Source organism: Phyllopteryx taeniolatus, chromosome 13 (genome assembly GCF_024500385.1).
Source record: "Phyllopteryx taeniolatus isolate TA_2022b chromosome 13, UOR_Ptae_1.2, whole genome shotgun sequence".
NCBI lineage: Eukaryota > Metazoa > Chordata > Actinopteri > Syngnathiformes > Syngnathidae > Phyllopteryx > Phyllopteryx taeniolatus.
The window spans coordinates 20257335-20271820 of record NC_084514.1 but is presented as its reverse complement, the minus strand read 5'-3'; the positions used below and the strand labels follow the sequence as shown (position 1 = coordinate 20271820).

The 14486-nt window shown below is 42.6% G+C and overlaps 1 protein-coding gene across 8 annotated transcripts in view; it reads left to right on the top strand.

The window, feature by feature from the left end:
* ralgapa1 (Ral GTPase activating protein catalytic subunit alpha 1) overlaps positions 1–14486 on the top strand; it is a 92625-nt gene that overhangs the window by 38101 nt on the left and 40038 nt on the right. For 5 of the 8 annotated variants that reach the window (XM_061793737.1, XM_061793736.1, XM_061793738.1 and 2 more), the window contains 9 exons: positions 1164–2993; positions 9546–9670; positions 9784–10018; positions 10729–10896; positions 11074–11244; positions 11355–11548; positions 11627–11725; positions 11923–12078; positions 12228–12356. In XM_061793737.1, the coding sequence (XP_061649721.1) occupies positions 1164–2993; positions 9546–9670; positions 9784–10018; positions 10729–10896; positions 11074–11244; positions 11355–11548; positions 11627–11725; positions 11923–12078; positions 12228–12356 (3107 nt within the window). The remainder of the gene's footprint in view (positions 1–1163; positions 2994–9545; positions 9671–9783; positions 10019–10728; positions 10897–11073; positions 11245–11354; positions 11549–11626; positions 11726–11922; positions 12079–12227; positions 12357–14486) is intronic. The other 3 variants (XM_061793740.1, XM_061793741.1, XM_061793743.1) reach the window with 2 other exon arrangements.

The window sequence follows — 14486 nt, the reverse complement described above, 5'->3', positions numbered from 1 at the left end:
AATGCTCTCAAAATCCCGCCTCCCCGGAACTTTCAGCTGTCTACCAAAGACGTGCCTCCTCTCACAGCTCCTCCTAAAAGGAGAGAGAAGTGGCCGCCGACAGCTTTACCTCGGCTGCCACAGCCGGATGATTGTTTTTTCCCGCCTCCTCGCCTCACTACACCTGTGGCCAACAGCTGTAACGCCATTGTGCCAGACCTCCAGCTGCTTCTCTAACTGCTGGCAAGTTGGTAAGGAGATGTTGGGTGGCAGGGACTGTGGTGTGGTGGATCTCATCCGGTTTTCCACTACCTCGCAACACAATGCGCAGGGGAGCAGACTGCAGAGATACTGTAGCCCAAACATCACAAAATATATTACACTTCAGGTATGATGTTGTGTTTTTTGAGTTGTGGGTGTTGCTTGATGGCCAATTGCGCACTATACTGGTCGTAATGGGTTCAGGAAAGGGCAATTCTGCCGAATGGCCAATGCATGGAATAGGGGCACTGGGTTCAGGAAAGGGCAATTCTGCCGAATGGCCAATGCATGGAATAGGGGCACTTGGTGTTTATATAGTGGGGGAGGGCTTGATGCTAAAAAGTACATGCCCCAGCGCGCTGACATCATGGGGCTAGTTTTTAGCCCCGCCCCAAAGATCCGGCCAAAAGAGATGAAGAAAGAGTCTTAACCAATTCAGTACTATATTGTTCTCAGTCTCTTCAGGTTTTCAGCACTTCAAACATATTTATTGTATTTAGAAACAAAACAAGGGTATGAGTTTTGTTGCATTTTAATAAATCACCATTTAAAAATATCCTTACTTGAGTTATTTTTGTTTTATATTTACATTTGTTTCATGACTTTAAACATTAAAGTGGGGAAACTATGCAGAAATCTAAGAATTTGAGAAGGGGGCCAATACGTCTTCCACGGAACTGTATTTTTCAAAGCATTTTTTTTTAATCCTTTGTTTAAGATTTCCACAGAACACACCTTAGAATTAGAAAAGTGAAAATGACAACTACATGGACAAATAAAAAAGTGGCAACATTTGAATGTGGTGTCAAACCCATCGTGTCAATCTGTGTTTTATGTTTTCATGTTTTTAGGAGTATGTGTGTTTCTCTCTTTTGAACGTGGTAAAAATCACACTAATATATCATCATGTGCCCATTTACCAGACCTGGAGGACCCACCAATCACGCTGACATCTCGCCCATCTCGAATGCGCCACTCGTCCCAGAGCGATGAGACCCCTCCGACCTCTTGTTCAGAGGTGTTCCAGGGAGGCACTTGTGAGCCGGATAACCCAGCCCCTTCTTCTCTTGCAAGGAGCAGCAGTGCCTCTGATATCATGGAGCCATTTATCGCCGAGCGGGTCAAAGGTGAAGATCCACAGGGGGATCCCAGTACAATTCCCAACCCCCGTCACCCCACTGCTACTACCTTACTTGCAACCAATAGCCAAGCAGCTCAACCACTCCCATGTCCTTTCCACTCCTCCTCTCCTACTCCCCTTTCACTCCCCAATGGTGTTATTTCCTCAATCTCTGAGGGACTTGATGATGTGAGTGAGTGTGACCACATTGGCTATCAAAGCCGCGGTTCAAGTTCTGATTGGGTAAGCGACTGGGATACTGCCTTTACATTTTCTGCTGACAAGGAGATTGATGTAGAGGAGAGTGAAGTAGGCATTGTACCAAATGAGGATGATTTATTCTCCTCAATTAGGGACTATCTCACTCACAGAGCAGCTGAGAGAAATGAGGCAGCTAGAGTGGCAGCAAGTCTTGAATTAGAAAACGACATTCGAACTTCTGCATTAGTGAAAACTGATATGATTACTGGGGAAACAGAATTCATACGAGAGGCACAAAAGGTGATTGACAGACAGATTTCTAAGGAAGATAGGCAAGTAAGTAATTCAATTAGACACAGTAGTGTTGACTCAACAGAGGAGATTGAGACAGAACAGCGCAGCATCTACGAGTGTCTTGAAATGCAGTGTCAGTGGCCATCGCTAAGTGCAAAAGGGAACTTAGAAGGACTCAATAATGAGAAGGACAAAGGGGAAGTAGGTGGAGGAAATACAATTGAAGGAGCAGATTGGGAAGGAAAAGGTGATTATTGGAGGGAAATTGGAGGAGACAAAAAGGATGATAAAGACACAGCCACAAACAAAAAGCCCTGTTTCATGAGACCAGACCCTAATACAGTAGCATCTACCAGTGAAGCAATTCAACCCACCCAAACTTCAGACTCAGCCAAGCCCAAGATGACACGTAACACCAAAAAGCATCACTCCAGTAGTGTCCATGTTAGCTTCAGACCTTCCACTGAGTCAGTCCAGTTCCACAACCCCCTTGAGAATAAAGAAGCCCACTGGAAAGCCAGGTTGCGTCGGCTCAGTCACTTTCACACTCATAGCCACTCCGCTGGTGATAGGCAAGGAGCTGGGGCAGGAACAGGAGGGAAGCAGGGAGTAAGCAGCGCCGGTAAGTTCACCTCTGTGGCTGCTGTTAGTCACAAAGTAGGGGGCCATGAGAGACTGGCAATAGATGTCACTGGGCCTCAGGGTACAGTAGGTGTTGGAGGCCCGGAAATCAGGACTGGCACCGGAGCAGCGGACAAGGACAAACATCAGCATCCAGGATCCTGTGTGGGATCCAATTTGGTGCATGAGACACACTTTGAGGTTTTACCAAGCAGTTCGAGTGCATCATCAGGGGTGCGAGGCCGATTGGGACGGTCTGCCTTGCGTTCTCGGGCTTCCCGCTCTCGCTCCCAGGAGCCCGGCAGCTCCGTCTCCCGACACCACCAGGGGGCTCTTCTTGGTGGGGTATATAAAACTGTGGTTCATGCTTTGTCCACCAAGCCCCACCCCCGTGGTCAGGGGTCATCCCAAGGTTCGTCACCACAGCGGCAAGGGCGGGCTGCAATGGGTGATGCGTCACTAAGAGACCTCTACTCCCATGTCCTGGGCTACTTTGGACGAAAGTCTACCACGCCAGGTGAGGATCGCAGTGGACAAAGTGCTCACAACGGGCAAAACAACAGTCCAACAACACCAGTGGAAAAGAAAAAATATTCACAAAACACAAACATCAACAACCATTTTTTCCGTTGTGGCTGTTTAACTGGTTTGTTATGGAATGAAATTATTTTTTGGGCTGAAACTCATCATCTTGCTGCTGGACTGAAAGTGTTTCCTCTTGAACGTGAACCCCTCCTCCAGCCTGCCACTTATTGAAGACCCCTCCTCCTCCCATAACTTCCCACCTGTTCCCTTATCTGAGAGACCCTCTCCTCCTCCTCTCGCTGTTCTCCTTCTAAGGGTTGTGGGATTGACCTCCTCCTCTCTTCCCTCGTCCTCCTTCCCTGCTCGCCATAAAATTGCATGTGACCTCCTTGTGCCTACTTCACCTCCTTCCGGGACTGCCTCAGCTCAACAGAAGGAAACAACAGTCCACTTTTTTTTCTCTCCAAAAAAAAGCATACAACTCCATTATAAAGCTTCCAATTTTTGCATTGTTTACATTTTGACAGTATAGTTTGGTGCCAAAATAAAATTTTTAACAGTAAAAGCATGGTTAAGTGGTAGCTGCTTTTATAATGCTAAGCAACTGTCACAAAATATTTTTGTAGTTCCCTCCTAAACCACTAGAATGCAGCAAAACTCAGTTATTAAGGGCATCCTCATAATTTCAGTAATAAAAACACAGATGTAAAAGTGTGTCCATCCATCCATCCATTTACTACCGCTTATCCAAAATTGGGTCGCGGGGGCAGTAGCTTTAGCAGGGACGCCCAGACTTCCCTCTCCCCAGCCACTTCATCCAGCTCTTCTGGGGGAATCCCGAGGCGTTCCCAGGCCAGCCAAAGGACGTAGTCTCTCCAGCGTGTCCTGGGTCGTCCCCGGGGTCTCCTTCCGATGGGACGTGCCCGGAACACCTCACCAGGGAGGCGTCCGGGAGGCACCCGAATCAGATGCCCCAGCCACCTCCCCTGGCTCCTCTCGATGTGGAGGAGCAGCGGCTCTACTCTGAGATCGTCCCGGATGACCGAGCTTCTCACCTTATCGCTAAGGGAAAGCCCGGACACCCTGTGGAGGAAACTAATTTTGGCCGCTTGTATCCGGGATTTAGTTATTTCGGTCACGACCCACAGCTCGTGACCATAGGTGAGGGTAGGAACCTAGATCGACTGGTAAATTGAGACCTTCTTTACCACAGCGGACCGATACAAAGTCTGCATCAGTGCAGACGCCGCACCGATCCGCCTGTCGATCTCCCGTTCCATTCTCCCCTCACTCGTGAACAAGACACCAAGATACTTGAACTCCTCCTCTTGGGGCAGGATCTCATCCCCGACCTGGAGAGGGCACGCCACCCTTTTCCGACTGAGGACCATGGTTTCAAATTTGGAGGTGCTGATTCTCATCCCAGCCGCTCATCCCAGCTGCGACCTGCTCCAGTGAGAGTTGGAGATCACAGCTTGATGAAGCCAACAGAACCGCATCATCTGCAAAAAGCAGAGATGCAATACTGAGGCCACCAAACCGGACCCCCTCTACGCCTCGGCTGCACCTTGAAATTCTGCCCATAAACGATATGAACAGAATTGGTGACAAAGGGCAGCCTTGGCTTAGTCCAACCCTCGCCGGAAACAAATCCGACTTATTGCCAGATATGCGGACCAAACTCTGACTCTGGTCGTACAGGGACCGAACAGCCCGTATCAGGGGGTTCGGTACCCCATACTCCCGAAGCACCCCCCACAGTACCCCCCGAGGGACACGGTCGAACGCCTTCTCCAAGTCCAAAAAACACATGTACACTGGTTGGGCGAACTCCCATGCACCCTTGAGGACCCTGCCGAGGGTGAAGAGCTGGTCCACTGTTCCACGGCCAGGACGAAAACCACACTGCTCCTCCTGGATCTGAGATTCAACTTCCCGACAGACCCTCCTCTCCAGCACCCCTGAATAGACCTTACTAGGGAGGCTGAGGAGTGTGATCCCCCTGTAGTTGGAACACACCCTCCGGTCCCCCTTCTTAAAAAGGGGGACCACCACCCCAGTCTGCCAATCCAGATGCACTGTCCCCGATGTCCACGCGATGTTGCAGAGGCGTGTCAACCAGGACAGCCCCACAACATCCAGAGTCTTTAGGAACTCTGGGCGAATCTCATCCACCCCCGGGGCCTTCCCACCGAGGAGCTTTTTAACCACGGTGACCTCAACCCCAGAGATAGGAGAGCCCGCCTCAGAGAACCCAGACTCTGCTTCCTCATGGGAAGGCATGTCGGTGGAATTGAGGAGGTCTTCGAACTATTCTCCCCACCGGCTCACAACGTCCCGAGTCGAGGTCAGCAGCGCCCCATCCCCACTATACACAGTGTTGATGGTGCACTGCTTCCCCCTCCTGAGACTCCAGATGGTGGACCAGAATTTCCTCGAAGCCGTCCGGAAGTCTTTCTCCATGGCCTCACCAAACTCCTCCCATAGTGCAGGCCCGGCCACCAGGCGCTCGCCTTCGAGCTCCACCTCCAGGCCTGGCTCCAGAGGGGGGCCCCAGTGACACGCGTCCGGGAAAGAGAAACCTAGATCCATTTATAGTTTTCATCATAGGGGTCTTTTCGCCGTGCTTTGTCTGATCCCTCACCTAGGACCTGTTTGCAATGGGTGACCCTCCCAGGGGCGTGAAGCCCCAGACAACTTAGCTCCTAGAATCATTGGGACACACAAACCCCTCCACCACGATAAGGTGACGGCTTCCAGGAGGGGTGTAAAAGTGTGTGTGTGTATATATACATACATACATACATACATATATATATATATATATATATATATATATATATATATATATATATATATATACATAAATACATTATATATATATATACATAAATACATATATATATATATATATATATATATATATATACATAAATACATACATACATACATATATATATATATACATACAGGGTGATTGAAAAGTAACTCCCTATTTTAAAATACTTATAATTTATTCATATGTTGTAATATTTTTCTCAATTTTTTTGTGTATTTTCCATGATTAAAGGAGCAAGTCTATTCTACCAAACCAACGACTTTGGAAGAACTTGAAGGGCGAATACGAGAAGTTATGTCCTCCATCCCACAAGAGTTCCTTGTGAAATCAGTTCTTGCGGTTCCCAGGCGGCTTGAGAAACTGGTGGCTAATGCTGGCGCCCATATCGAATTTTAAATAAAACTCCATGCAATACACTTTCTTCTCATGTTCATTTCTTGTAAGAATCATAGTTCAGAAATAAATTACAAGTACATAAAAATATGGAGTTACTTTTCAATCACCCGGTATAATATACATGTGCTGTGCTGTAAGTAATTTGATGGAGCAGCTGGTTAACTGCTCTACATTCGAGTCAACTGCACATTTTTATTTATTATAATTGTTAGGGCAACTGCTAAATACGTTTCATTGATATATTCTTAAACAGAATATCCTATATTTGTGCACAGTGACTTATACAGGTCGCCTTGAAGCACACGTATACTTTGTTCAATATATTTTCTTTGCTGGTTTGTGCCGAACATTCTTTTCTAGGCATTTACTGTATTTTTCCATTTGTTCAGTTTCACATGCATGATGCAACCGTGAGTTCCATTTTTTTGCTAAATGAAGGTTCTGCTACAATTGACAGTCAACTTATTATTTTATATATATATATATATATTTAATTTTTTTATTTGCTATGGTTATTTGAATGGCTGTTTGTTTGGTCCTTGAGTTTTTTAAATTCTGTGGCTTCTGTTAGTTCTATGAGCTCAAAAGGGACCTGTTCTAACTGCAACCATCATTGCACTAAACATTTGCATGACTCTGTACTCTAATGTTAAAATGAATTGGCTACTGTTAGAGTACACTACCGATACGGCTCACATATATATATATATATATATATATATATATATATATATATATATATATGTGGACGGAAACTGTTGAGACACATTGTTTTATGTCCATAAAGGCATGCTTTTCTGACTTTGGTTTGGTAGATCCCATACCTCAATCCCATCAGTTTGTGATGAACTACAACATCAATAACCTATGACCTCAAAATTGCCCTCAATGAATAGCTTAAAAAAATCCCACAAAAGAATCTTTCCAAAAGAGAAGACACAATGGCCATAACTTCTTATTCCTAAGTTTATCAACAATTTTGTCTACAGTATATAGTGCATATGTGGGACTCGGAACTCATCGAAATAACTCAACAGAGTGTGTATCCTTTAGCAAGATACTAACTCCAAATTGGTCCCGATGCGTTGGCTTTCAAAAACTTTGTTTATAATTCTTTACTGAGGTGTAGTACCCATACTTAAGCGAGCAACTATTAATAGTGAGCTCATCCGATGAATCTTAAATGTTGCCGATAAAACTACTATTTGGAAAATCACTGCTAAGTTTGCTGCTATGTTCTGTAAAATATTTGTCCTTTCTGGATCATTCGATAAGAGGAACACATTGGAAAGGTTCTCGCTTCTCATGTACCATGCGTGCCTGGCAACTGTGACTTTGTATGGTTGGTTGTTGGCGCTTGAGACAAGCCCAGTGCAAGGCTCATCAACTCCTCGGGTTGGAGTAGAGGAGACTATAGACTTCACGCTCTGTTTGGTTGAGCACATTTTCATGGCCTCGTCTGCTGAAGGGAGCATTCGGGATTGCTGTAAACATCATTGAAAGTCTCACAGTATTGTTTCTTTTTTTTTTTTTTTTTTTTTTAAACCACAATGCCTTGCTATAGCTGATGCAGGGGTGTTAAACTCATTTTTGTCGCAGGCCACATCATCGTTATGGATTCCTTCGGTGGGCCACTATGATTGTGAATCCATATTAATGTATGGTCGCCCCATATTATTATATACCCAACAAATTGATGTATAGCTAGTTTTGAAATCAGATGCCAGTAAAAAAAATTGTTAAAAAATAAACTATTCAATGTATTTTGAAAGGGGGTTTGGTGACAAAAAAATGCTTGCAATATCTCAATGTTATTAAAAGTGAAGACAATTTGCAATTTGGGTGTTTTAGCAAAAAACATGAAGTTGATGCACATAATTTGCCGGTTCTGGTCCCCGGGCTTTGAGTTTGACACCTGTGGCTTACAGTCAACATCAAGGTGTTTAGAATTGACTACATTTGAATAAAATACTAGTTTATGAACAACCAAACCATAAAGGAGTCAAATTACCATTAAAATTGTATTTGTGTGCTGGCTAATGTAATTTCTTCTTACATCGAGAGAGTCTGATTACATACAGTCACCTGATCATTGATCAAGCATGTTCACCCAGTTGGGGTTTTGTGTTTATATGACTTGTTAGTTAAGGGGTGGGCAAAATATAGCCACGGAGGCCAAATACAGCCCGCTCCATTCTTTAAAGCGGCTCAAAGAGCTTTTTCATTATCAAGAGTCTTGGAATATTTGTTGCATTCATTTCATCAAATCAATAAAATCTTAAAATGTATGTCCTGGGAAAAATGTGAACCCTTAAAAAACAAGGGAGAGGACAAGCAATTTGAGAGAAAATGAGAGACAATTTAATAAAAACCTGCATGCACGGACACAGTTTGAATACAACCTGGTTGGCGACTGGTAGGAAGCGCCTAACTATTTTTCCAAAGTGAAGCCATATATACAAACATGACAGATATGTTCCACCTTGACGCAATTGGCACCACCAAATACATCATATTTGGTCTGTTTTGTGGTACTATAATATCAGGGGGAGAAAGAGGCTGGAGCAAGGCGACATTTCTCTTCACATTAGAGCAGAGTTCATATGATGAATAGATAATTAATAGAATGCATCCATTTTATATGTGCAAAGAAATATTTTTCTAAAAGTATATAAAAATGCAAACTATAACTACATATTTCGAATACACACTTTTAACAAATTCTTTTTTACTTTGTCTATGATGGATGTGGCCTATCTGTTCATTTTAAAACTCGAATGTGGCCCTTAAGCACAGACGTTTGCCCACCCATGTTCGTTGATGTCTTCTATCTTAAGCCTTGTAGGAATAAAAATGGGGGATTAATGGGTTGATAGTAATGTAGTCATGTAATTTTGTTCTTTGTGCATGGTGGTGTGTATTAACTAACTGCATTGCTTCTCTGGTGGGTTTGCCTGCTGTGTTGTGGCTTTTTTTTTTTTTTTTTTTTTTTTTTTTTTACTATTGGTCATTCACTTACTCAAGGGCTTATCGTACATATACAATAGGGTTGCTCCTACACGCTAGTTTGCTTTCTCCATGTTTTCACATTTGATTGAAGTATAATGTCAGTGTAACAATAACATTATTTTCTTTCCACAACACACAAGATATGTACAATGCGTCCATTATTGTGATTGTCAATATTAGCCACATAATTATCTTATCTTAATTATCATTGTTTACACAGTGTTAGTATGTACAGTATGTGTGCCAGATAATCATGCCTCTTTGCTTATGTTAAATTTCCATCATCCTTTTTCTGTCTAGCCAACAAAGAGGAGGTGCTCCAAAAGGCACGTCCCGTCTCCACTGATGTTGGAAACAGCAATCCTAATTTCTCTGATCTCATGGACGAGTTCATCCAGGAAAGACTTAGAGCTAAAGGAACAGTGGTCAGTACCTAAAAGTTGTTTTTATTCAGATTTAGTGCCTCTTAAAACACCTTAGTTTTCCTCATGAAAGTTTATTAGCTTTTGTTGTCACACCTCTTTCTCTCTATGTGTAGGAGCGCCGTGGCAGCAGCCCAGGTAGTCTAGAAGTTCCACAGGACCTGCCGGAACTACTAGAGGCTGGCCAAAGTCCTGGATCTCGACCCTTAGATGACCTCAGGCCAATTGATGATCCTGGGGTTCCTTCAGAGTGGACATCTCCTGCCAGTGCCAGTGGCTCAGACGTTGTCAGTTCTGACAGCCAATCTGACTCATTTAATGCTTTTCAGTACCCGACATGCAAGTTTGATAGTGAGTAAAATGTAGTTTTTTTTTTGCATACTTTTAGCCTTTGTCTGTACTTGGAAAAGGAATTGACAGGTATAAGGCAACCTAAGTTACCTCAAAATTGGAGCTTCTCAATTTTTGTTTTTGCTTGGTAATAATGAAAATTTTGTAATGCTATATTTCTATATATTCTTAATGGGGGATTAAATTATGTACCTAATACAAAAAAAAAATACAAAAATAACTAAGACCTCCAGCCTTCATTCTGAAGTGATCGTCAAGGATGCTCACATTCAGAGTGAGAGGGTTGAATAATTCAAATCTGACATGTCAGGCTCATGTTTGATTCCGTATTTTAGCTTGTTCATAAATCACTTTCAACATCAGTGCAAAAATCATATACAACTCCGTTTTTGGAGGTCAGGTCGCTAGCAATATCCAATACCTTTTCCAGAGTTTTGGTAATCTCCTTTATTTTGCAGTAAAATGTCTTAGCCACTTTTTTAGTCCATTTTCTGGGATCCAATTTGTGATATTGTTGACTCTTTCACCACACTTGTTGTTAGTTTAGAATGTGTTAACAAAAACCCACCATATTTTGGCATACTATTATTCTTTAAGGGTGTCAGTAGCATGCTGTGCTCCTGACTATCGCTGTCTTGGTGATATTACATGACGTCTATTGTTTTTTTTAGCTTTCAAACTAGAATGTTTATATAATTCCCTTTGTGTAGATTTTGCATTTAATTCGGAACCCTGTGGAGGTGGAGATCGAGGAAGCTCATTGGACCAGGACAGCCTGGGAGGTGGCGTTGCCTGTGATGAACACGAAGTAGCAAGTTTGACGACACTTCATATTGACTCTGAGACCAGTAGCCTTAGCCACACAGTCACTGTCACTGGTTTGTACATTAAATTATGGTGATTCCTTTAAAATATATATGTCACGCTTTTAATCTTTTATTGCACCAAGGTTTTAATATCATTGTAATTGTTGACATGACTTCACATCACGATTAACGTTGATTCTTCAAAATACATTTTGGCTCATTGATTCTAAACTTTCTTTTTATGTTAAGGTTCTGAAAGTGCATCTCCCATGCATTCTATCGGGGGCTCTCGTTCCCAAACGCCTTCCCCAGCTACGCTGACAGCAGAGCAAATCGTTCGCACACACTCTCACTCACGCACACACTTGCAGCTGGATCAAAGACTCCACAACTCTGTGCTGCAGACTCCTGATGATCTTGGTAATTATACTAACACACTTGTTAAGATGTGTATTCATTATTTTGTCTTCTTTTGGTTTGGTCAAACAGAAGTAAGATTGGCGATTGATTGGCCTGTCGATCATTTTTAGAGATCACTGAGTTCCCCAGTGAGGACTGTAGCGTCATGGCAGGTGGCTCCCTTACTGGATGGCATGCAGATGTTGCTACAGTAATGTGGCGGAGAATGCTGGGTATTTTGGGGGATGTGAATACCATCAAAGACCCAGAGATCCATGCTCAAGTGTTTGATTACCTGTGTGAACTGTGGCAAAACCTTGCGAAGGTGTGGAATGAGACACTACAGTCATATCAGACACCCTGTAATGGCTCTACTCTTAATTCACTTTTTAATTGTTTTCAGATTAGAGATAATTTGGGCATTTCTCACGACAACCAGTCATCTCCCGCACCTCCTGTTCTGATTCCACCTCTTAGAATCCTTACTCCCTGGCTCTTTAAGGTAAGTCGGACCATAGGGCTTCTAATATTCAGTACAATAACCAGTTGTATGGCTCTAATAGTTTATTGAATCTACGTAATCAGTCAAGAAATAGAATTTATATATCTTAATCGGCTCATGTACCCTTGTATGTACAGTAGGTCATGCCTGTTTACGATTTAACGCCTATTAACGCCACATCTACTCTTTTATTCCAGGCCACAATGCTGACTGAGCGTTACAAACAGGGAAAACTTCATGCCTATAAACTGATCTGCAGGATTATGAAGAGACGGCAAGATGTGTCCCCAAACACAGACTTTCTAACTCACTTCTACAACATCATGCACCAAGGACTGCTGCACCAAGACCAGGTACCGCAAACGTTTTGATTAGCCCTATTCAAATTAGAATTTATAATTAATTACCTGACCAAGCAGCATCATACAAGCAAAAGTGCAAATATGATGTGACTACTGTGTGTGTGATTTTTTTTTCTCTCTCTCTCTCTCTCTCAAATTAGGACATTGTGAACACCATCATCAAGCACTGCAGTCCCAGGTTCTTCAGTATTGGTCTACCTGGAGCCACCATGTTGATTCTTGACTTCATCATTGCAGCTTCTAGAGTCACCTCTTGCTCATCATTAAACGTAAAAGGGCTGAAACTTTCACTCAATACAGTTTGGGAAGCTAGAGTTGTACATTGTAAGTGTACAACCCCTGACACATAATATGGTATCACCACTCCTAGAGGATGATCATTTAAAATTTTAATTTTAGGAAAAAAATGCAAATCATTGATGTTTGACAGTACAATTTTTATTCAAAAATACCACCCTTCTGGCTTTAAGAAACACAAAAAAAGAAGAAAGAAAATTGTAAACAGAAAAATAAAAACAAGGCTACAGTGGACTAAAGAAAAGCAATCATGGACTGTGGATGACTGGATGAACGTGATATTCAGATGAATCGCGAATCTGCATTGGGCAACACGATGATGCTGGAACTTTTGTTTGGTGCCCTTGCAATGAGATTTACGAAGAGGACTGCCTGAAAAAAAAAATGCATATTCCACAGTTAATGATGATATGGGGGCTCATTGTCAAGTAAAGGGGCAGGGGAGATGGCAGTCATTACATCTTCAATAAATACACAAGTTTACATATAGATTTTGGACTCTTCTCAGATTCAGTCAATTGAAAGGATGCTTGGCAATGACATAATTTTTGAAGATGATAATGCATCTTGCTATAGAGGAAAAAAACGTAAAAACCCTCCTTGAAGAAAGACATCATGTCAATGTCAGAGGCTTGACATGCAAAGTTGAGGTGGTAACAGCAATCAGAGGAAGTTGGAGACAGGCAGATGAAGAATACCATTTGTCATTGGGCCAAGACCCAGAGACTGCAATCTGTTAAAAAAGCCCGAGGTGGTGTAACAAAGTATTAGTGGTGTAGAGTAGTGTGTTTATTTTTGTTTTTTTATGATTCCAGAATTTTTTCCCTTAGCGATTCCATATATTTTTCTTTTACTTGCTCTAAAAGAAATTGACAGACTACAAAACATTTTCCTTCTTGCCGTGTGTTTCTTAAAACCAGAAGGGTTCTGTGAAACATTTATATTTGCTTCTTTTCTCAAAAATAAAAAATTTAAATGCCCATCCTCCAGGTGCGGTGATTCACAAATTTTTGCCAGGGGTTGTAGCAACAAGGTGTCTACATTTACACAGAGGTGATAGGAGTAGCCAAGTATTGTACTCAAGTAAGAGTACGGTTACTTTAGAATAATATGACACAAGTAAAAAGTAGTCATCCAAATATTTACTTGAGTAAGAGTAATAAAGTACACTGAAAAAACTACTCAAGTAAAGAGTAACGAAACTTTTTTTTCAAGTTAGAAGTGGGCTGAAAATCAAAGCATGCATGACAAAGCTGTCGTCGCGTGGCTGTTCCCCCCCCTACCCCAAATGAGTCATTTTGATTGGCTCGCAAAGGCTACGTGCGCACTCATCTGACTGCCTTGTGTCGTCTGATTGGTGAATTGGAGTCAATGACATTAGTCATCACGTTGGATTAGCGCAACGATGGATGGAGTCTAAAAATAGATCGCACACGCAAGAATGGATAAATTAAAGTAGCGAACGACATGTCGATCATTGTAACTGAGTAAAAGTATCAATCCTTTTCATAAATTCTCAAGTAAAAGTACTTGTAAAAAGTACAGTGCATCTAAAGTACTCTGACAAGTACAGTTTATCGAAAATGTTACTGGAGTAAATGTAACGGAGTAAATGTAGCGCGTTACTACCCACCTCTGCATTTATACCGCACATACCAAAAGAAAAAAAATATCTATACAAAATACCATTTCCACTTTCTCATATACAGGATGCTCCGAAAGTCACAGTGTTTATTAACAGACATGTTCTGAGGACCCGGGTTCAATCCCCGGCCCCGCCTGTGTGGAGTTTGCATGTTCTCCCCGTGCCTGCAAAAACATGCATGAATTGGAGACTCTAAATTGCCCGTAGGTGTGATTGTGAGTGCGAATTGTTGTTTGTTTGTATGTGCCCTGCGATTGGCTGGCAACCAGTTCAGGGTGTACCCCGCCTCCTGCTCGATGATAGCTGGGATAGGCTCGTGCGCGCCCGCGACCCTAGTGAGGAGAAGCGGCTCAGAAAATGGATGGATGGATGGATGTTTCAATTATAATACATAAGGTACTTATGGATTCTTGATCTCCAAACCAAAACTATCACTTTTCCGGAAACTATTAAAACG